This window comes from Melospiza melodia, chromosome 24 (assembly GCF_035770615.1).
Source record: "Melospiza melodia melodia isolate bMelMel2 chromosome 24, bMelMel2.pri, whole genome shotgun sequence".
NCBI lineage: Eukaryota > Metazoa > Chordata > Aves > Passeriformes > Passerellidae > Melospiza > Melospiza melodia.
Window position 1 is genome coordinate 3,773,733 of NC_086217.1, and position 23,853 is coordinate 3,797,585.

The 23,853-nt window shown below is 48.5% G+C and overlaps 1 protein-coding gene across 8 annotated transcripts; it reads right to left on the reverse strand.

Annotated features, from left to right (window-relative positions):
- Positions 1-635: 635 nt before the first annotated feature.
- On the reverse strand, positions 636-21,940 carry EXOC7 (exocyst complex component 7). Of its 8 annotated transcripts, XM_063176038.1 has the most exons (22): positions 21,816-21,940; positions 20,929-20,994; positions 19,772-19,956; positions 18,994-19,099; positions 18,296-18,518; positions 16,466-16,633; positions 15,508-15,519; positions 10,917-11,009; positions 9,870-9,938; positions 8,580-8,725; positions 8,259-8,411; positions 7,762-7,860; positions 7,114-7,176; positions 6,731-6,797; positions 5,308-5,346; positions 4,257-4,322; positions 3,079-3,199; positions 2,580-2,675; positions 2,106-2,169; positions 1,545-1,586; positions 1,267-1,400; positions 636-891 (listed from the first exon to the last, which is right to left on the reverse strand). In XM_063176038.1, exons 1-22 carry the CDS (start codon positions 21,873-21,875, stop codon positions 789-791), a joined length of 2,175 nt encoding a protein of 724 aa, XP_063032108.1. In that variant the 5' UTR covers positions 21,876-21,940; the 3' UTR covers positions 636-788. The 8 variants fall into 8 exon arrangements, with proteins under 8 accessions (XP_063032108.1, XP_063032110.1, XP_063032102.1 ...); XM_063176040.1 differs by lacking the exon at positions 15,508-15,519; XM_063176032.1 differs by lacking the exon at positions 9,870-9,938.
- Between the last annotated feature and the right edge of the window lie 1,913 nt (positions 21,941-23,853).

The following is a 23,853-nucleotide window of genomic DNA, read 5'->3' on the forward strand; positions in this document are numbered from 1 at the left end:
GGAGGAGATGACTTGGATTTGGGAACACAGGAGACAAAGGAGAACAGGGATGGGAGGAAGGTGCTGAGTGGAAATCACTGTGGGAACACCTGCTCTGCCTCAGGTCAGTAAGGAGCAGCACCCAGCCAGGGCACCATGGAGCTCCCTCTGCTTCCACTGCTGTCACAGCTGCAGGCCCTGCCATCACCCCACTGCCACTGCCTCACGTGGAACACTGATACAGGTCTGCTTTTGGGGTAAAACATCCCTGTAAATGACTGAACTGCAGCCCTGCCAGCATCCCCTAACCCCAGATTCATCACTGAGCCCCATGACTGAACTAAGTAACAGCTGAGATTAACAATGTGAAAATAATTTGGGATCCTACAGAACTGAGATTCCCAAAACCCATCAGGGAACCAGGTGGCACCATTTGGAGCTCACAGCTTCCTGCACCTAACAAAAGGGCTCTACCCATACAGGTTTTTTTTTTTTGGTAGTGTATTTTTCTTTCTTTTTGTTTTTAAACACACTCCCCATGTCTGCTGCACATCAAGGCATTAACACAAACCCAGGTGAGGTGGATGTGCCAAGGTAGGAGCCCACAGGGCAGACTTTGCCTTATCCCATGGATCCAGAGCAAAGACAGCCAGGAGTTAGTGTTTCCACAGGTTTATAAATCTGATAAATACAAGTATAACACCCTGCCCACCACAATGGGGCAGGGGAGAAGAGAAGGGAGTCCCAAGGGTTTTTGAGAGAGCACTGGCTTGTACTTGGCAGCTGGAGAGTTCACAACAGCTGGAAATTTATGCTGACGTGTCAAACAGCTTCTCAATCATCTCCCCCACCTGGTCAACCTGGTATTTGATGTATTTCTCAGGGTTCTTGGTGAAGGGCACGTTGCCAAATCTACAAAAGAAAACAGGGGACAAACAACTGGAACACAGCAAAGAGACCCACTGGTCCCTCCTCTGTCACCAATCAGCTGCAGCACACCCCACTCGAGTGACAGAGTATCCTGTGCAGAGCAATGACCTGGTTACAGCTGGCCTCACAAGTTTTACATGAACAGCCCAGGCTGGCTCAGGGCTTTGTGCTCACTGACCAAGGATCAGGCTGACAGCAGATGTCTGCAAATACTCAAGGTCAGCTTGGGGAAATCTGAGTGTGCAAAGCAGAGAAGCTCAGATAGGACAACAGAAATGTGGCTTGCTCAGGCTATGCAAGGCCCCAAAGACCTCAGTAGACCCAAAGGGGAGAGGACAGTGCTGCAGGAGGTCTCACCTGCTCAAAAAGGCACCATAGGTCTCTTTCACAATGGTTTTCTGTGCCCGGCGGATTTTGTCCCGCTGCTCCATGTCTGGGATGGCCCAGGCCTTCTGGATCTTACACAGCTCCTCCAGCCCATCATTAAAACCCTGTCCAAAGACAAACTCAGTGAGCATCCCATCTGCACTCAGATGCTCCTTCCCTCCCCTGGGGATCACCAGAGGTCTCCTCCTCAGGCAGATCTGGGTCCCAATCAAGCAGGGATGTTCTGACACCACCCAACACCTCCTTACCTTGAAGCGCTCCTTTATCATCTGCCTCTCCTTGTCCTTGAGCTGCAACAAGGAGGAAAAGGATCTGATTTCACCTCCAGAAATAAATATCCAACACCAATGTTTGCCCACAGCTCCCCATCCAACCTAAGCAATCCCCAGTACTTGGTTTGGATTCCCTCTCCTAGAGCAGTCAGGAGAGAGGTGCAGAGAGCAGCACACACTACCCAGCTGAAGCAGGGTTAACAAGGATAATTTTTAGCCAGAACAGACATGAAATGGACTTCTTCATGCTTCCAACCCTTTCCAAGGGAAGGTCTCAGGTTCTGAAAATCTAAAATAGAGGCATCTGCTCAGGTGGAGATGTAAGAATGGAGGCAGAGATTAAAAGACTTGATGAATCTAGGGCAGGGCAGATCAGAAGGCACGGCTGCTGTCCACTTGTGCCAGCCACAGTGGTCACTCTGTAGAGTGATACTGGCATGAGATATAAAGGAGGTTTCTGAGACTTTTTTATGACAAAGGAGATGGTGTTTCTGAAAACTTCTGTTGTGTCAAGCCCATCCTTGCCTGTCCTCTCACCTTCACTCCTGGTTGAAAGACAGGCAGGTTTCTCTCAGAGATGTAATCTGTCACCTTCAACCAGCTGCACGTGCAATGAGATGGGAGAGAAGCAGAGAGTTACTCACAGCTCTACCAGAGCACCTCTGTCTTCACCTGTGACCCAAAGGCCAACTCAGACAATGCACACCCCAAAACTTCCCACAGTGACCCCTTCCAACTCAGACAATGCACACCCCAAAACGTCCCACAGTGACCCCTTCTAACTCAGATAACACAAACCCCAAAACTTCCCACAGTGACCCCTTCCAACTCAGACAATGCACACCCCAAACCTTCCCACAGTGACCCCTTCCCAGGATGGATTAATTGCTTGGAAACCAAACATACTCTGCTTTGGTTTTAGCCAAGTTTCTGGTTTAGGTGAGGCTCTCCCACTGCTCCAGCAGCTCCCAGAGTGCCAGAAGCAAGGCAGAGGCAGAGGATGTCACTGACCTGCGCTGGTAGGTCTGGATCTGCTGCTCAATGAGCTCCCTGTAGGACCTCTCAGCTGTTTTCTGTGTCACTGCCACCAGCTGGATCAGCTCAGACCTGGAAGAGCAGGAAACCTGAGGAAGCACCTGAGCCAGCTGCTCTCCAGGCTGCTCTCAGGATGGCAGCATTTCAGCCCCCATCAACAAGTTCCTTTCAGCCCTTCACAATAAAATGTTCCTTGAAATGTGCAAACTGGGAGACAGAAGCAACTCTGAGTTACTTTCCACAGCCACATACTCAATCCTCCCAAGATCAAAGGATTCTCTAAAACCTAATGCTTTTATCTTCCACTCTCAGGTAATGTGATGTTTATAATACTGCAAAACCTTCAAAGAGGCAGTTTCAAGGACAGAAGTAAAAGCAGATATGAGGCTGGCAAGTAAATGCTCTCAATGCAGAGCTCCAAAACCATCCAATCAGCCTTGGACTTGAGGGACATTCACTCAGGACACACACTTACTTCTCCAGAGATTTCAGAATGTAATTGTAGTTGTTATGCAGAAAAATGGCACTCAAAGCTGGGTCTTCATAAACCTTGGATTTGCTAAGCAGGTTAAGCTGCAGGTTGCCCAGAACTTTGCCTTAAAGAGGGAAAAACACAGAACAAGAAGTTTTGCACTGAAACAACTTATTATTGACAAAGCAAACCAAGCTGTGGGCCCACAGCACAGTGAACAGCACATGCCTGACTGCCTGCACAAAGGCTACAATCACATGTACTTAACAGTCCTTACACAGATTTTCTGCTGCCTTCCATGCCTCGACAATGGAGGGGCACTTTGGGTTCAGAGGAACCCCCAGAAGCTGCTACAATGCAAGCTCAGGTCTCAGAAGCTGAAGGACCTGCTCTCCATTGTAACAGAAAGAGAAAACACTGATGTCACTTTCTTAATGTCACTGATGTCACTCTCCCTTTGGCAGCTGGGAGCCTTCATGGGGCTGAAGGTGACAATGGTTTAAGGGAAGAGCTCTGTAGCACAGTGAGCTGCTGCACTGTGCTCTGTCCTGTCCTACTGAACAGCCCAACTCCCAGTCTGACCCTTTTTTCATCCCTCCCATCAGACTCCAGCTCAAATCACATGGAAAGATGCCATGGAGAAGAGACACAGCCTGTGCTCTTCACCCAGGAAGGAGCCCAGTGAAGGCATTTCCATGGGGCACGTGCAGGAAGCTGATGCCTTGTAGGGGCTACCTAAAAACAGAGGCTCAACAAAATTAAAAGAGTAAAAAGCAGTTCTATTTATTGAAGGGCCTTCAGGTACATTTCAGCCCCTTCCCTGGGGCTACACCCAAAAATGGACAGGGTCATGGGTGTTCATACTTTTATAAGCTTGGTCTATTTGCACATTGGGGGTTCATTTTCCAATAACAGCTTTAGGTAATGAAGTCATTTACCCCAAGTTTGCCCCCCCCCCCCCCCAATTCACTTTTGTTTACATCTCCTGGGGCCTGAGACACTGAGGTGTCCTTGACTGCCAGGCCTAGAGAGGAATTGTTCTGTCTGACCAAACAGGGAAAGCAGTAGCTAACACTCTATATGGAGTTTAGAGTTACACACTAAAGAATTGCAGGATTACAAATATATGAAAAATACAAAAGCTAAAATCCTGAGGCATCCAAGGTGTGCAGGGTACTCACAGATGTAGGTGCTCAGCAGCCTCCTGCTGAACTCTGAGCTGTAGCTGCTGGCTGAGGAGCTGGTCTCTGAAAGGAAAGTCTTAGGCCAGTTAACATGCCCTGGGGAGAGGGGGGGTGTGTGGTCAGCCTGCCCCCATTCCTCATCCCTGCTGCTAAGGAATCAGCTCCCACTGACAGTGAAACAGCTCCTGCTCCAGAGCCCACTGTCAGCAGCTCATCCAGGCTGAGGGGGCAAGCTCTCAGTCCTTGTGTCTGCATCAAATACAGAGCACCCTGGCAGAAATATCTCCTTTCCTTCCAGGTGCTCAGGGAACATCCTTTTGATCTGAAAGACTCATAAAACTCCTCCTCCCCATCCATTCCCCCAGCCTGAAAAGTGTTGGTAAGCACTAGAAACTGGCAATCAGAGAACAATGAGCTGGAGCTGTTAACAGCAAGCACACAGCAGTAATTGAAACAAGCAGAAGGGCTCTGGAAAGCTTCAGCCATCCCCATGGTTGCTGACAGGGACTGTGCCAGCACGGGAGGCTGCCCCTGCAGGCAGCAGAGACTCCAGGCTGGCACATGCTCCTGTCTGGAGATGCCTTTCTGCCCTCGAGGGCTTGTGGGCATGGGGCCCACAGGACACGTGGGGTGGCCACCTCCCCCTGCCCCCTCCAGGGAGTCTGGCAGCCAGAGCCAGCTCGGGTGGTCTGGGTTCAGCAGCACCCCTGGGAAAGGGCTCGAGCTCCTGTTGCTGGGAGCTGCACAATAAGGAGCTGAGTGCACGTGGGATAAAGCATGGCACCAGCTGGGCCAATCTGCCACCTGTGCCAAAGAGAGCCAGTGCCATCACAGTGTCTTGAGCCTGTTTCAGCTCCTGTGGCATTCCTCATTGTCTGCTGCTGACAAGCCCTCCCTATTCTCTCCTGGGAAGGATTATTTACCCTCCCCTTTTCCCCCTTTTTAATTATGTGTTAATTTATTTACAACTGCTGGAGGATAAAGAATTAACACACATCACCAGAGCCCGAGGCAATGTGAACAGGTAGGTGTGGGTAGCTTTGCTTACCTCTGGGATCTAAAGGAATATTGTATGTGTCCCCAAGAACTACAGAGATTAGGCAGAGCAGAGAAAAAAGGGGAGGGATGAGAGAGAAAAAGAAATGCAAAAGTGCAAAAAGACAGGTTAGAGACCACCATTCCTTTGAGAACAAAGCAGATATTAACACAGAGCAGCCACAGGCAGGGGCACAGGAGAGCAGGCAGGAGTCCCTCTAAGGCCACAAATGGAATGGAGATCACAGAGGAAAGGCAGAGTCCAACCTCCTTCCCCTGCTGGAGACATTGTTTGCATTGTCATTGGTTGTATTTAACACAACACCTCATTCCAAACCAGTCCAAACCCACTTTGAAGGCAAAGCTACCTCAAATCTATCCTGACTTTTCAATCAGCTCAGAGAGATCTCACTGCAAGACAACATGTCAAGACTTCCAAACAGTGCTGACATCACCATTCAGGGGACATGGGAAACAGTTGGTTGTTGCAAGAAAAAATTTCAGACCAATTCTTTGGCCAAGGAGAGAGAGCCAAAGCCCAGAAGGGCCTGAGCAGAGTGAGTCTGCAAGTGGAAAAGGCACAAGGCAGTGCTAAAAGAAATGGGGCAAAAGCAGAGACATCCTCGTTTGAGTTGATTTAGAATTAGCAAAAATTTCCAAATAGAACTTTGCAAGTAACAGTCTGGAGGCAGCTCTGAGCTTCCTCCTACCCCTGCTTCTAATGGGCTCTTTAACCCTCTCCAGTCTGTGCCTCCTCAGGGCCCTGTGCCCCTGAATCTCCAGTCTGCTCTATTCCAACCTCCTTGAAAGCACAAGCTCTGCCAAGAGCTCACTGGAGAGCCTGGAGTTGCTGCTCTGCTCAGAACCAAAAATCCCACTCCAGCTGATAAGCAGCACCACCCTGCTACATGAGCAACTCTCAGCTTCTGATCTGTGCATTGATTTCCAGTGGGTCTCTTCAGCAGCCTGGAGAGCAGAACTCAAACTTGTCTCTCTGACAGGATGCACTAATGGCTCCAGACTGCCCATGTCTCAAGGCTGAGGAGATTCTTGCTGCTGCTGTTGTACTCTGAGCAGAGGATGGTGCTGCTCACACAGAGAGTCCAGCTGGAGCAGCCACCCTCACTCCAGCACAGTCACACAGCACCAGGCCAGGGCCAGACTTGGAGCTAAAAGATCCAGGCATCCCCTCTCAGAGCACACCAGCAGCAAACACCCTCCCCATTGTACCTGCCAGGAACTCTGCATCCCTTGGAGTTCTCCAGACAATCAACTGTGTGGTCAAGGCAGAGCAGAGGACAAGACAAATCACAGGGGGAAGGACAGGAGGAGAACAAGCTCACAGTGCATGATGAGGTTTGGTCACTTCAGGGAAGATGTCCAGGGAATCTGAGGAAGGAAGTGCATGCCCAAGCAAGCCCCATGCATGTGTGTACCTTGTGATGCCAGCATGGCACCCGCTGTCTCCTGGAAATCCAGTAATTGTTGTAGGAAAAGGATGGCCTGGAGGCAAAGGAGGGAATTTAAGAGCAACCAACATTACATCTCCTGTGCTCTGCTATTAAAGATCATAAAGAACCACTTGTCCCCCCACACTCAGAAGCATTCAAGAACAAATCACTACACTCCTCTGAACTGCTTAGTTTTCCCCACACAGTCCCACCATGGCTGAGCAAGGGTCACCAGCTCATCCTGCCATGAAAATTGTATAATTGTTAATGCCAAGACACCTTAATTTAGGAAGCCTCCCTACTGCTCTTTTAAAATTTCCTTCAGAAGCTGTTTTCCACAAAGCATAGTTCAAACCATCACCACGTACATTGCTGGTGAGTTCATGAACTGTTCCATCTTTTGGCATGTTGTACTCCTTGTCTGGATCATTCTAAAAAGGGAACAGAGAGACATAAGGTGAGCATGGAAGGGGAGACACCTACAATACAACTGCTGCTACCAGTGAGCTGAAGGCTCCTTCATGCAGCCACTCCCAACACCCTCAGGCCCAGCTCCTGCAGTGCCATCTCCTGGTGCTCAGAAACCAGAGCTGCCAGCAGCTCAGAACCTCAGGGCTCTGTTCAGCATGTGACCATCACACCTTCAGCTCACCTACCACTCACCAAGCCCATCTTACACAGGAACAGCTTACCATGAGTCCTCCAAAATGTTTCAAGGCAGCAATTTTCCTTTCTGTTTAAATAGGATTAATTCTGAGAGAGACTTGGTATCTGCAGAGGCCTGGATGCTCGTATCAAATTATTTGTAGGATCCCTGCTAAGGATCTTAGGCAAAGGCCTTCTGTGTTTGAAACCAGCACCAAGCATTTGGTATTTGACTGTCCCAAGCATTCCAGCAAGTTCCTGCTTCAGTCAGAAATTACCTGGTATCATGGAAAGCTGAAAGCTAAACTAGGGGTTTTGCTCCAAAAAACCCTCTTCCAAGCCTGATCAGAGACCACTGAGGAGAATCCTACCTTAATGTTGTCTGCAAACTCTTCCAGTGCCTTTGCACCAGTGGTCTCCATGGAAGTGATCAGCCCTGGCAGTTTGTTCTTAGTGCCCGCTGCAGTTCCCTGGAATAAATTCACAACAGATCAGAAAAGGAAAACAAATAATATCTGAACTTCCACCCAGCATCTACCCTACCTCACCTCCCACCCCAGCACCTCATTCTCATCTCCCCATATGCCAGAAGAATATTTACAGCATCATCAACAACACATGAAATCCCACATTTTGCAAGCAGAAAGAGAAGATATTGTGGTGGTCCATCAGGGTCAGGACTTGAACTGAAAAGAGCTGCTGCTGAGAGATGCTGAGTTGCTGCTTCACCAGCTCAGAAAGGAGCAAGGTGCATTTGTGTAACTGCAGTCCATACAGGGGGACAGAAGCAGCATGGCTTTGCTCAAAGCCACTGTGACAGTCCAGATAACACAAGCCACAGGACCCTCTCCAATCAAATCACATTTACCTGCAAAACCTGGTCAAATTCTGGCTTCATCTGCTTGAGATGCTTCAGGATGGGGAAGATTGTGAGCACAGCTGAGTAGTCATGTCTGATGATGGCTTTCCGGGCAGCTGAGACAATGTTATCACCCTCCATGATCAGATTATCCAATGACTCCTGCAACAAAGCCAGAGACTCATGAGGAAGGAACAGGATTTGTACCCAGGCAGCACAAAGGGCTCAGTGCAGGACACCCATTCCTGATGCATCATCTGGGGTACCAGTGAGCACATGTTCTCCAGCCTCTCTGCAGGCCCTGGCTCCCTCAACAGAGCCTCAACTGACCTGGATGAGAGAATCAAAGGTCTTCTTCTGGTGGTGCTCTGGGACAATTTCTGTCAGGAGCTGGTATTCGCTCTGGGCCAGTTTGACGAAGGCACTGACGCAGTGGATGTACGCGTCGATCTCGATGTCGAAGACGTCGTCCCTCCCTGCAAGGGCAAGATGCCTTTGGTTTACACAAGGAGCACGAGGCTCTTCTGGGAAAGCTGGCTTTGTATCCATTGTGTGTGAGAACAAGAGTCATCTTCTCACCACTCCTGCCCTGGGTTTGTGTGTGGGAATCTCTGAGTAGCCTGCAGCAGGCAGGAAAAGCCAGCTGCAGCTCAGGAAACGCACATCAGGGCACCACCTCTTTCCAGCCTCGTGACAGGAGTGAAGTCTGGAGCTCTTCTGGGATGCAGACTAAATTTAATCAAGGGCTTGAACACAGAGTACTAAACTCAGGAAGGTCTGAGGTGAATTATTCAACATCTCTGCTTGTATTTTTAGAATTCCTTATCTCCATCCGTCATGCAGATGAAGAAGTGCCATTTGGCATCAACATTTCTGGGAAATAAAGGCTGTCCTGGAAGGCAGCTTCTTCCTGCTTGCAGAAACAAGATATGAAACCAGGCTGATGAACATTTACATCTTATGAAGCAGGAGTATCAGCACAGCTAGGTGAGTTATCTGCCACACAATGCTGCATACAAATGCAAATATCTTAGTCCTAGAATATGAATATCTCAAAGATCCATCAAAGATCCTACGTGGTAGGCATGAGAAGTGATACAAAGGCCAGCACCAACTCGTGCCAGCCACTGCTGGATGTGTCTGCAGGACAGACACAGACAGACCCCATCCTGCAAGACAGCAAGGTGACACAGAGAGGCCTTCTCTAAGCTATAGGCTGCTGCTTCTCTCCTCCCAGAGACTTCTGCTGGAAAAAGGACCAATTCTTCCCCATGCTGACAGGTCCCTCAGGTTGATATTTCAGAAATTTTGGACAGCAGAGGAGACACAGACTGCCTGCTGTGCAGTGGTGCACTGCAGCATGTGGGCACTGCTCCCTTTGCCACCTACAGGAAAATGTCCCTCAGCATGGTGACCTTTGCTTGGACCAAGTTGGGCTCCTTGTCTGAGGGCTTGGGAGGGGGTGTGATTAGTAGCAGTGAATTCTACTGAGAAGAGCCAGAGCTTCTTAGCCACAGGAGGCTCATGCTTCAGGAGCAGCCCTGGCTGCACCATGACAGTGGAACACACAGCACAGGGGAGCAGGGGACAGCTGGCTCCCAGTGCCACCCCAGTACTTACCCACAGGTGGCCCGTGCTTGTCGCCCAGGGCATCGCACAGGTGCTTAACGCGTAAGTCATGCTCATGGCCTAGGAGGTGGCAGCCGGCACAAACAGAAGGCACAATTTATCCAGGGTGGTCACAGCAAGGATGCTCACTCTGCCTGGAAGCTGCTTCAAGCCTGGCTTATTTGATCTGGTGGACATTTATTTCCCTACAGTCCCAGGAATGCTTCCTGACCAAATCCTTTTGTTGGGCTATATAGCAGTAGCAACCCTTTGAAACCTGATGAGAAGTGTGATTTGTTTCTTGGACCACAAGAGTCCCTTGAACCTCCTGCCGTGTCTTCTGAATGGGATTGCAGGCATCAGAGTCCAGTTCTTAGCCACAACCATTAAAAATCCAAACTCAAAGGCCCTCTCCTGCTCAGCATGAGGATTTTCCCCCATGTGAGTGATGTTAGTCACCATCTGGGGTTTAGCAGGCTACAGCACAGGTGCTGAGGAGACCTGCTTAGGATGGAATCATAGCAGGAGGCAGGAATGTCTTAGAGATGCTTTGAAGCATCTTCTCCCTTATCTAGCACCACCTCTAGGAGCAGAGGAGGTCAGAAAACAGAAGTCACCCATTCAGGCAGGTCTGCACAGAAAAGATATACAGGCACAATGCACTGAGCTACCTGTGGTCCAACACTTCAGCACCAGGTTTGGAAGGGTCACGAGGAAACTGAACATTTCAAAGTCCAGGCAAAAAGAAAAGAGAACAGGAACACCACAAGCAGATGTTAGCAGAGCTTCCATTACCCAGGTGGCTGTGATGGGTCAATGTTAAGGTAACATTCCTCTCCAGCTCTTCTCATGCTTATGGAGAATTTGAAATTCAGATAGTAAATTCTGAACAAATAAAACAAAAATAATTTGGTTCCAGCATCTCTTTGGTTCCAGCATCTCTTTGGTTCCCCAATCCAATGCTGTCCACCAAGCACTGAACTAATGGAAGCCCCACCTAGGAAAGCAAGGCTGATACACAGAGAAAGTCAAGGGTGAAGTAGCTGGAGCTGTGATTACCTTCCACAGGAATGAGGTTAGAGGCCCCCTTTTTCCCATCTAGACCATGCTGAGAGTACTGTTTCAGAAGGTTCTGAGCCTTACGGATCGTGCCTGTCACCAGAACCAGAGAGAAGAGACAAGAAGACCTAGAAAATGAGTGAAAGAAAACAAACCCAGAACACCAGCCCTCCACCAGCAAGTCACCTGGGCCCAGCAAGAGGATGCTGGGCAGCAATGAGGATGCTCAGCACAGGAATGTGAACCCCAAACTCATGTCCAATTGTGCAGATACAGTGGCATTTCCAGAATGCTTCCCTGCTTTGAGGCTGGGGGCATAAATTCCAGCCAGGGATCCAGAATCAGTTTGGAGACACAGCACAGTATGGCTGGGTGATAAACACAACCAGAGAAGGGAAGGCATGAAGCTCCCTTCTGTGTAAAGGGTTTATTGAAGTTGGTGCTCTGCAGACAGAAGGTTTCCTGCTTTTCCTCAGCTGTGGAAGCAGGGCTCTGCATATGGACAATTCCTGTCTGGCAACATGATGCCTGCTCCTCAGAGCCACAACTGCAGTCACTTAGTACAAGGTGCCTTTTTGAAGGGTATTTTCTGAGCATAATCAATAAAGAGCCATCAGGAGCCCCAGAGCCAAGACAAGGAATGGTACAGGAAGCAGGAAAAGGGTGACAACCTCTGGGCTTTTTTTTTTTGAAGCAGCAATTCCCATCACAGGAATCCCAGAATAATGGATGCTGCCCACCCATGTGTAACTTGCACTAGGCCACCCTAATCCCCAAGACACTTCTCCTCTAAAGAACTGCAAATCAATTAAAACCATGGAAAAAAAAATAACACTGGGTTAAAAGATTTATACTTGAAACAAACAAAAACCAGACAGAACTGAACAAAAGGCAGTGCTGGATATACAGCTGGAAAGCACAAAACAAAGCATTAATGAGACAACTGAAGCCTAGGCAGTGTTTCCACATTAAAAGGTTAGTTGTCATGCAACAAGCTACAATTATCACAAGCACACTGACACCCTCCCAGAGCAGACCTTTGCTGTTGCCTGCACAACAGGGAACTGGAAGTTTTGGGAAGGTGGAAGGGGTTTCTATAGGAGACCCAAATGAAACAGAACTGAGCTGAGTAAATGAAGAAGCCAAAAAACATAAAAATGCTGCTGCTGCCAAAATTAAGAATTGTTCTTCTGCTATAAAGTAATAAATACTTCAAACATGCAGAAGATCTCTACTTCCACCACTAACTGTGAGCCCCAGTGCAGCCTGGAAATGAGTGCTGGCTGCCCAAATGCTGAAGGGAGCCCAGGTACACACTGCTGCACACCCCTGGAACAACATTCCAGGGTGCAGGACAGCTCCATCCCATAAAGGGATTTATGGCAAGGGAAAGGAGACTTCAGGTCCCCCAGACAGTGGGGGAGAACAGGAGAGAGAAGCTCCCCTTGAATTACCAAACTGCCTTAACCTGGTGCACTTACTAAATGACAGAACATGGTTCCCAAAATGTAATATTTCACTGGTAATATTGTCTTTCTACCACCTCAGAGTGTTCTCAATCATTTTGTAAAAAAAGAAAAAATCATATCCATGAAACACTTTCTTCTAGCAGGAAACTTCTCCCCTCCTGACCCACACCTGGGAAATGGAAAAATGGGAAGTCTCACACCCTTGCTGGCTGATGCATTTGGCTCCCAAGTTTCTGCCACATGATCAAATGAGGGCTATGCCTCTTCTTCCAAGCTTCCTGATGCTTTTCACACCCTGCATCTCCACTTTATTCTTAGCTACTTCCACAAACCTCAAGAGCTTGGGCACACCAGCAAGCTCCTCTGAGCAAGGAGGGCCCTTCCTTACTGCTGCTCCCACGGCCCAGCAGCTGCAGAGAGCTCAATTCAGGCACTGCTCTTCCACCTTTCCCATTTTCAAGCATTTAGGGGGAGAGGGAAAATACAAAGGAATAAAAATAGAGGGTGAATTGGTGTGAAAACCAAGCAGACAGTACAACTGCTGCTGCTGTGAGCAGGCTCTCACTCCACAGGTATGCAGTGGATGCTTTCACAGCCTACCCTTGATGGTTTATTCTCTTTTTCATTTTTTTCCCTCTTTTTCTCAATTTCAGGAGCTGATTATGCTGCATTTTATTTACATAAGCACAATTACCTGTGTTTACTGACACACACTGAGTGTTCAGTGTCCAGGGGCATCACTTCAGTGCTGCTGGATCCCTCTGACTTGGCATCATAATTAGGCTTTAATGGATTCTGGTGGAAGCCAAATGTTTTTGTTCCAGGATTGTTTTTCTCTATTAAGCAGCTCCTTAACCAAATGGAACTGTGTTTCAGCTACTAATGAAAACATCACATTCAAGCCAGGCAGTGATCAGGCTGGGAAACAGGAATGGGCTCTTTACTCTGCCACTCAACCTGCCTGTAGGTGCCACCTCACTGGAGCACTAAGGAAACTGGAAAAGAGCTCCCCTGTAGTCTGAAAAGAGCCTCCAAAGGTTAATAAACACCTGAAACCTTTGCTTCTGCAGCCCAGTTGCTCCATGGAGTGGGGTCTGAGCATCCATGAGACATTTTTTACAAATGTAACTCATTCTCTTGTTTCTCTCTTCCATTAGGCAACAGGGCAACACATCCTCTTTTCTTCACTGCAGGAATCTGCATGAAACCAGACAATGCCCTCTGGCTTTTGCAGGCAGCCAGGCCAGGTGGCCCCATCCCTCCCCAAAAGTGCAGAGCTGCTGAGCTGCCTGCTGCTCTCAAGCCAAAAGAGAGCACAGGGCCTACAGGCATCACAAAGAAACTTTATTTTATGTACATATGTTTGCAGCAGGATGACTTGGGAACCTGAACACACCTGCTCTCTGAGAAGGAGTGCTGTCATTCCAAACACCAAACTAAAACCAGAAAAAGCCCACAAATCATCAGTTCAACTTGACCTACCAAGTGTCACTTAAAAGGAGACAACTCTGCTTTAGAAGCATTTCCAGCAGTCAGATTTTTACCTCCATGATGCAGTAACAGGAGACAGCACAGGGTACATCAACAGACAAAACAGAAACAGAGAGATGAAGACCCTCTGAAACAACACATGGATATGGAGCATGTTCTCTAGAATTCAACACAGTCTCTGGGGCCATCTCTGCCTTGTTAACCCTGCTCCTCACCTTCCCTTTAGCTTCTCTTGTGCTTTGTTTTGTGGTAAACAAAAAGCTATAGCACATCAGATTTAGTTTGTTATTTACCCCTTGCAACAGGTTAAAGTGTGCATTGGGGTGTGCACTGGGATATTCTTCCTCAAGGACCAAGGAAATCAAGTCTCTTGTTGGAACTGTCAGAAAATCCCCTTCTCTGAAACCCAGAATGGCAGAACTTGGCTTTACTTACTGAAATAAAGTAACAGAACAGAAAAAAACCTTTGTCCAAATTGAACAAAGGCTAAACCCAGGGGACTCAAACACCACCAGAGAATGTTGCTCTGCAGAGAGCCACTGTGCCAGGGTGAAGGTGGTGTGAGACCTCCACCTCAAGAGCTGTACTTGAAAGCTAATGGAACTGCAGAAAAAACAGTGAATCTGTGCCCAAAGACTCTTCTTCTCCATTTTTAATTTCACTGAAGTACAATTCAGCAGTCATAAGAGATGGCTGCTGTATGAGGTTCAACATCCACTGTCCTTCAAGAGCTGCAGTCTGGTTCTCTGTCTGCTTCATGAAGACTGGAGACAAATGAGCCACTATTTTTTCCTGACATTACAACAACCCAATGGATCACTTGAGACACTTTCCTTCATGCACCATCAGCTCCCCTAGTGCATTCAGACCATGCTCTACCTGCTCCATCTCACAAAATCCAATTGAGCTGGGCATAAAGACATGAAAATCTTCTGGCACATCTACAGCTGAGGCTTTCCTCATGACAAGTAATTCTGGATGCCCAAATGCATCCACTTTGGAGGAGTCCTGTTTGTAGGAACTTGTGCTCTCCAACGTGTGGGCTCCTCTCTATGGAGCATCCAAGATCTGAAACTCTTTAAAAAATCCCTAGGATTTTTCAATAATCTGCCCATAAAAACAAAGCATCTCCCTCATCCCTGACTCTTTATCTAAGAGCACAGGGGAGATACAATCACTTGTCAGGCTGCTCAGAAATGTTTGCTGACCATGCTGAATTCACAACAATAAAAACATAGGAACCTTTTCAGAATCAGGTGATAACTGAGAAGTGTTGACCAAATCTGAAGCATCTGCAACCTGAGCTTCCTATGGCTCAACTACAGAATCTCACTGGCACCTTTCAGTGCCTCTGAGCCTTACCAAGTGATTCTCTGCTGCCAGGGAAAATTCACTGAAATTCACAGACCAATTCCATCAGCTTTCAGGGACAGCTCCAGGGCACAGCAGCAATGGCACAGATTGATTTTAAAAGACCACAGGGGTGATGTCTGGATGCCACAGCCTTCCCCCTCCAAATATCCCAGGCACACCCTCTGCTGTAGCAAGAAGAGGCCCAGCAAAGCCTCTCCACACACAGAAGTGAAGAGAGTGAGCACCAGGGCCAGCACACACACACATAGACACATTACCTGGGATGAGGACTGCATTCACATCAGGATTATAAAAATAAACACAACACAATTAAAATGGGTATTTCTTCTTCCTCCCTTTCCCCATCCCATCCATTCCCAGTCCCTACCCACATTTCCTACTATTTTAAGAGTATTTGGACAACACAGGACAAAAAAGGGAAGGGGAGTACTGGCCAGGTAAACCTACAGAAATATGAACTTTTCTGATGTGATCACAGTTACAGAGGCAACAGAGTGCTGGGACACAGAGGATCAATATCCCTATGCTGGCTTTTGCTGTTCCTCCTGGCTGTGCTCCCACCAGATGGCACATTCCAGAGATGGGAACTTCAGAATGACCAACTCACCAGCTGCACCAAATGCAGCAAAACTGCATTGTGAGGAGAGAAGGAATAACCCATCAGCCACATTCATAGCTCTTCCAGAGACAGGCTGAGGGCAAAGTTTTAAGAGCCTTTCTAAAGGCTTCAGACAATGCTGTATCTCATTTCTGTAGGCACCTACCTAATCCCCATCTCAGCTCCTGGGGGCTTCTTGCTTTCAGGCACAATAATAATTTATTCACAGCTAATGACTGAAGTGAGGTGTTTTATCAGATATGAGCTTTCTATTTGCTGTGGCACAGGCTATATTCCACATGCCAAGGCTCAGGATTTTACCTTGTGTTCTTCTAGATCAAATCCTTTCACAGCCCACCCAGGTGTCTTTTCACTCATCTCCTTTGTTAAGGAGATATACACAGGGCCTCTCTTTACAGCACCCAGAGAACAGACCTGATGGCTTGACAGACAGAGTCTGTAACTCCAATGCTGAATCCAGAGCAGAGAAGTGCTTACCTCCAAAAATCTCACCTAAATGTCCTAAAACCACATTTTAAACACAGAGATACCTCAGCAATGAGAAGGCCTGAGGATGTGTTAACACCCAGTGCAGTGACCCCTCCTGGGGGACTCACCTGGTCTCTTGATGGGCTTTTTGGTGGGGGTGTCCTTCCTTTTGTTCTGAATGGCAGGGGAATAGGGCACCCCTGAGGAGGAGCTGTTCTTACGGAAATGGTCCTTCAGCCCCTTGATGGAGCGGTCCAGCTGCACGGAGCGGATCTGGAAGTAAACTGTCATGAAATCTGAGGAGACAAGGCAAAAATGAGATTATAAGCACACAGGGAACATTATATGGTAAAGCAGACACTTTATACCACTGTAGGGACTTAAAAGCATTGGTGTGGGACCCCAAGTTAGCATCCTTCCCTCCCAGAGCATCTCCTATTTTCTTCAAAAACTTCTTTCCCTTCCCCTGCAATCCTCATTCCAGCCCTCCCACCACACACAACATTAATTCCACCACTACCAAGTGGTGGAACTGATAGGAGATATTTGTACAAGGCATTGTCAATTCAAGTGCTCTGTTTCCAGCATGAGAGACTTCACACACTTTTCAGGATTCAGGGCACTCGGGAATTTAATGAGGTGATTGTCATTTGAAAGCAGAATGCAAACTGACTAATAAAATATGCTCTGTATGCATGAGTTGCCTTTGATCATGGAAAAATCCCTAAGAAGCTTTTAAGGATGTTCATCATACTTGGTAGGCACAGTAATCCCCCCCTCAGGAGTGAATCAGTGAGGTGGGGGTGATTCTTGGAGCAGCACGAATGTGAAAGTTCACATTTCCTGTACAAGTCTACAAAGTCACTCAATCCTGAAGGAAAAGTTAATAAAAGGACTATAAAGCTCTAGGCAGTTCTTGATGCTGCAGAACAGGAAAGGAGACATGTACAGACTGAAGAAAGTCTGTGCTGCTTTCCCCCTTGCCCTTGGTCACATTCTGTACAGAGAGTTCTGGTCATAAATATTTCCCAGATGGGAATAAGTGCCCAGTGTCTTGCACATTTATAAAACCTGAGCACTGGATAGCTGCAGCTTCATCTCAAGGCATTACAGGTGCAAGTGCTGTGGATTTTTGCTACAGGACAGACTTTGCATTAACATAATTCGTGCTTTGTTTACACAGCTCATTCTGTTCAACCTACAACCCATCACTTCAGTCTCACTACAAAAAAAAAAAAAAAAAAAAAAAAAAAGCAGGTGCTGGAAAGACTGAAATACTCAGCTGAAAGGTGCCACTAAGTGTTGTGGTGTGTTGTAATGTCCCATTTTGGCCTTCCAGGTCACTTTCCCAGGTGTGCCTATACCTCTCTCCCTTCCCCCTTGCCCCCTTGCTGAGTGAGTCCTGTCAATCAGGCTGAACATTCCAGCAAGGCCTCGTGTGGTTGGTCAAGTTCAAAGGATGCCCCTATGCCCAGAGGTCACTGGCCTGACTGGGTGTCATCTTCCCCTGAGACCCTGCCCCTCTCACCTGGTTGGTGGCTCACCTGTACCTCCCCTCCCCTGTCCCTGAGCTTAAAAGGTGATCAGACCATGCAGCCGAGATTCTGTTGGAGCAGTTGCTCACGTTCAGACCTCTGTAACCATGGAATAAACCTCTGGACATTAAACCCTCCAGCAGAATCCTCTCCTTTTTCTCTTCACCATCGCTTGAAGCCATTCCTCCTGAGGTAAACGGGGTTCCTAACAAGCCTGGACTTGTTCAGTGCCCAGCTGCAACCACCAGCAAGCCAAGGTATCTCTGGGGTGACACACCGCAGTTGCTGCCTTTGGCCCAGCAGCGAGGGTCAGACTGGCCCAGGCACAATCTAACTGGTAATATTGGGAGCCTTCTTCCAATAACTAAGGTGCCACTCATGCTGCCAGTGCTGCCCACAGGGACAGAGGGGCAGCAGACCCACCTTGGTTCCTGCCGTTCTCCACCAGCCAGCCCGAGATGCGGATGATGTCGTGCAGGACGCTCTCCGGGAGGTGCTCCAGGGACATCTCCTCCTGTGTGTCCATCTCCTCATCCCCACTGATCAGGTCCAGGATCAGGATGGGTGGCACTGGCTTGGTGTGTCGTGTCATCAAGCTGCGGAACTCCGACTCCAGGGATTCCTTGCCCCGCTCAAAGAGGGATTTCTGGCACAAAACAGCAGGGCAGAAGCAGAACAGGAATTCTGTAATCAGTCACTCAAGAATATTTTTGCATAAGAACATCCTTCCTAACCACTGCCATGTACTGCAGGCTTCAAACTCCAACCACACCTGCATCTGAGAGACTTTTAAACTGAATTAAATTTAAGAAATGCTTGGGAGTTGTTCAAGTAGGATTTAAGGAGATCACCCATTCTGCTCAAGCAGCTGAAGGAAGAGTTTCAATCTACTCCTCCTCCACAGGTGCAAGAGCTGCTTTCAGAGTCCTGCTGGCACAACAGAGAGAGAGAGCAAAATGCCAGGAGCAGAAATTGTGCCCAGAAGCCAAAGCAATCATTCCTTCAGCTGTGGCCAAACACCACCTTCCCCAGGCAGCAAAGCCACAGCCCCTCCCAGCAGGGGACAGGCAGCAGGGCTGTGGCTGTCCCCTCTCATCACCCACAGCTTCCAGGTCACCCACCACACGGTTCAGCTCTGGGCTGTCAGGGTTGTTGTCCTGGAAGTACTCCACTGCCTTCTGGATTTTGTCCATGCAATTCAAGTATTCCTCCAACCTCCCCGTGGGGCTAAAAATAAAAGCAGAAATAAAAAGTAGTGCCCCAAGAAGCAAACAAACAAAACAACAAGAAAGCACCAAACCAGACTCAGGATAAAAATAACAAGGGAAATCTCAATTCCCTTTTCTTCAGCTAGGAGGAGATCACAGAATTCCTTTCTGCCTGCACTCAGTGCCACAGCAGGATACCCAACCCACACAGCAAGTGCAGAAGTACTGATGATGGAGCAGCACACAACTCTCAGCCTTGCTTTGCTCTCCCAGACAGGCACTGATGGGAAGGCAGAGGGAACTGCACATCCCATCTCAGACTAGAGCCATCCAACACCCTCCCAGAGCAGGAGGCTCCAGAACAGCTCTGGTACATCCTGGATGCAGTGACAACCTCAATGAGCAGGGAAAACCTTTGGGAAAAGGGCAGAGGAAAACAGAGAAGCCACCAGTGCTCATGGAGATTGCAAAGAGAGCACCTCTGCAAGATCTGGAAGAGATCCCAATGCAGAGTCTGAGTTGTCTTTGCCTGTGGAAATGGCTGAATGTCAAGTGAGGGTGGACTGGGGATGAGGGAAGATTGTGGGAAGGGTACCAAGCATCCCAAGGGTGTGTGGAGTCAGCTCCCCCACCTCTATCTCAAAAATCCAACAGGATGAAGCTCCCAGCAGGATTTATCTGCTCAACTCACCCTTCCTTGATGATCTTCTCTGTGTCCTTGGCCACGTGGTAGTAACTGATGACATGATCCAAGCAGGACAGGGTCTTCTCCACGTTCTCCTGCAGGCGCTGCAGGTTCTCTGTCTGCTTGTGGACAGGGATGATGGAGTTCTCCAGCTTCATCAAACGGCTCTCAAAGGAGGAGAGGATTGAAACCTACACACCAGAGAGAGACCAACAGCTGAGGACTTCCTTCCTATGGAGAGGGCAGGACTTAGAGCAGTGAAGTCAGGGATCTTCAGGGCCTAGCTTTTGGTTTTGGGCTCTGCTACTAATTTGCCATGGCTCCTCAGCAGCTGTTTTCCATCCCTCTGTGTCCTGGTTTTTATTAGCAATCACAAAACAGATCACCTGTCATAGAGGCATGGGCCAATCCCACATGAAATGCTTACAAAGAGTGAAGATAATGTTCCAAGACAGTAAAAAAGACAAGCAAAATTCTATTCACCAACAGAAAATATATCCACAGGAACTGCCTGGAGGTGCCCCATGTTAAAAGAGCAGCAAAAGCACAACCAGCAGCCCCTTTGCTCCTCACTGAGACCCAAACAGGAGCTGCACAAGGACCAGTCTAGTGAGAATCTTCTTTTCTACCAGACATTTGGTTTTTAAGGAGGTTTTGGTTTTAAAGAGGATCATGATAGTGCTTCTGATAGTCTTGTTTTCCACACGTCTCTGGTGGTGCCTCTATGACTTTTTTAAATCACTGAGACCAAGACTGGACAGAGTACATAAGCTGAGGGCTTATGAGCCATTACAACACAGTAATTACTTTTTTACCTTTACACAGAACACTCACAAAATAAAACTCCAAACAAAACCTGAATTATGAAGCAACAACACGATGCTGTTGCACAAACTAGTTCTGAGATCTCTTAATACCTTTTCCCCAAGAGAGAGGACTGACTGTAGCAGAGACGAGGCCAACAGCTCAGCTGAGCCCTCAGCAGAGCAAGAGAGAAGCTCAGTATTGAAGCATTTCTCAGGCTTTCCCTTTGCCCAGTCACTGAAACCAAAGTGGTTCATGGCTCCACATCCCTCAGATGGGCACAACAACAGCCTTGAAAACCAATAAACCTAAAAACCTAAGAAAAAGTAAAGCCAGGCCAAACATTAGGACATCCCTACCATGTTCTTGGTGAGCTGGTCACTCTTCTCAAGGCTCTCTTTGATAAAGGACAGAGTTTCTTCCTCCTGTGAGTAAGATGAAAAAAAAAAAAAACCTCTTAAATTCTGAACACTAAGGTGTAAGTCATGAAACAGTACACACAGGTTTTGACCAATCTTGTAAACTCTGCTGCAAGCCATGTTGGGTCTGATGCTGATTCTGTGGCCACATTTTAATATTGCCACCTCTTAACAGAAATCCGGGCAAGTAACCCAAGGTGGGGACACATCCTGTAATGAGTCAGGGGGTTTATGAATCCATTGTTTCCCTTCAATGCCATGAGTATCAGCACTAAATAAAATTAACAGTTTTCCCACTGAGGCACAAGGACTCAGAGCACACATTTCGCTGCCACAGCACAACACAAGTGTTACACTGGCACCTCCCAAATCCACCGGGAACTCAAGTGTCCGATGCAAAGCAGACACCGAGGGCTGGTATTAGGGCATTCAAGGCCACAGATGGGGGGAACAGCAGCCTGCAAGGGCTGGATTGAGTCCCCAAAGGCCCCAGCAGAGGGGGAGCTGCAGCCGGTCAGGGCTGCCCTCACAGGCTGCACCTGCCGGGAGAGCCCCCGGACCCTCCCAAGAGCCGAGAGGGGAAACCCAGGCCCAAAGCGGGGAGCAAAGATGCCCCGACCCTGCAAACCAGGCCTTGAAGGGGGATCTGGGGGTGTTCCCAAGCCAGGAGGGGGATGCCGAGAGCCTTGAGGGGTCCCGGGACGCCCCCGGCCCGGTGAGGAGCTCCAGACCCAGCCCCGTCTGCCCGGCAACGCCGGGGGGCTGCGGGCCCGGGCTCAGCCCCAGGCCCCGGCAGCACCCGCACAGCGTCCCAGGCCCAAGCGCACCTGCTTGAGCTTGTCCTCGATCTCCCTCCTGCGGGCCGACACCTCCTCGCCCGGGATCATCGCGCCGAGCCGCTCCGCCGCTCGCTCCCACCGCGCCCGGCCCGTCACTGCCGCGCCGCCATGATGGGCGCGGCGGGGCGCACCGAGCATGCGCAGAGAGCGCCGCCGCCATCTTGAGAGTGGCGCCGTTCAAGAAGGGCCCGGGGGTGGCAGGGGTTACAGCGCATGCGCACTACGCTGCCAGCAGCCATGTTGGGAGTGGCGGGAGGGCTGCGCCGCCATCTTGGGAGTGGCGCGATGGGTGACAGAACCACAGGATCAATTATTTTGGATTCCGAAATTATCGAGTCCAGCCCGTGCCCCAACACCCCCTTGGCAAGCAGACCATGGCACCGAGTGCCACGTCCTGTCTTAAACATCTCCAGGGGTAGTGACTCCACCACCTCCCTGGGCAGCCTGTTCCATTGACTAATCACAATTTTTGTGAAGATATTCCCCTTCAACCTAAAGCTCCTCTGGCACAGCTTGAAACTATGTCCTCTCGTCCTGAGCGTGGCACTGTTGTGTAAAATTTTCTTAAGAGAGGATGTTCTTTGATGTTTCATCTTTGTGTACTTTCAAGTCTAATTAACAATAAAGGAGATTTAATCCGTGAAAGACATAGCAGCCAACAAGTTCTGAGTGATGTGCAGCTGTTAGAAAAACAACTTGCATATCGGTAGAATTGCCTTGTTAAGGTTTAGGGTTTGACATTTTTAAATTATCTCAGGGGGAGGTTAACAAAACTTGGGAAGAAGGATGTGCCATTGATAATGGGCACATAAAATGCAGAATTTACAGGCCATGAGGACATTTGGCAGAACCCTCCAGATAAGGAAGGAACTTATAAAATCAACTCAGCAACTGGGCTGAATCAGCTCTGTAATTCCAGCAGGGGCAGATCTAAAAAGCCCACCAACCCAAAAGAAGAGAAAGACTGAGCACGTGGACTAATTAGCATGGCTAGTGAGAGAATAATTTCCCAATAGAAGATAGAATAATAATTAATAAGAAAACTATGTGACTTGTAGCAAATCAACACAAATTCCTTCGTTTGCTAAAATGTATAAATAGTAAAATTTATAAATGTATAAAAACGTGGACTAATTAGCATGGCTAGTGAGAGAATAATTTCCCAATAGAAGATAGAATAATAATTAATAAGAAAACTATGTGACTTGTAGCAAATCAACACAAATTCCTTCGTTTGCTAAAATGTATAAATAGTAAAAGGTTTGGATAGTTGTCATGGCTTGATTTGTGGAATCCCAGCGAGCATCCAGGCTTGTGCAGCTCTGGAATAAATAATCAATGTCTCTCTTGAGTGTGTCATAATTGGCTTACTGCACTGGGGGTAACAAATCTGAATTTGTGCACAACAGATGTGGAGGGAGAGTCCAGGAGTTTGAGCCCAGGGAAGTGAAATTATGAAAAGTGAGCGTGAATTATGTCAGCCCACCCCTGTCCTGCATCCTTTCTAGGGAGAAGGGTTATCCCATGGGGGAGCTGCTCCCTCCCACAGCACAGGGGGATGGCCAGGGGTGTCACACACCCTGTGTCCCCTAAATCACCCCAAGCCCAGAGCAGGGAGTGGTTCTGCAGCCCCTGAAGGTTCTCCAGCCCCTGAAGGTTCTCCAGCCCCAGCTCCTGCAGTCCTGCTCTTCTCCAAGACTCCTGCCATGCCCAGGGACTGAGGTGTGCCCATCCATCTTCCCCTTGTCAAACCTCCCTGGGCTCCAGAGAAAAGCTCTTTTTTTATTCAACAATGGATTTCACAACCCACCCTGTCCTGCTGCCCCTGGATGTGCCCAAGCTCTGGCTCTGATTTTTCCCTGTGTTTTGTGGGGATACCTGATAAAGGGGATTTGAGGGTATAAGAGAGAAAATCCCTGTCCAGGCTCAGCACCCAGCACCTTCTGTGCTTTCCCACACTGGGCTGGTGTGATTGGCAAAGATCTTTCTCCAAGAACAGCAGATCCACACTTTTCTTTACAGCATT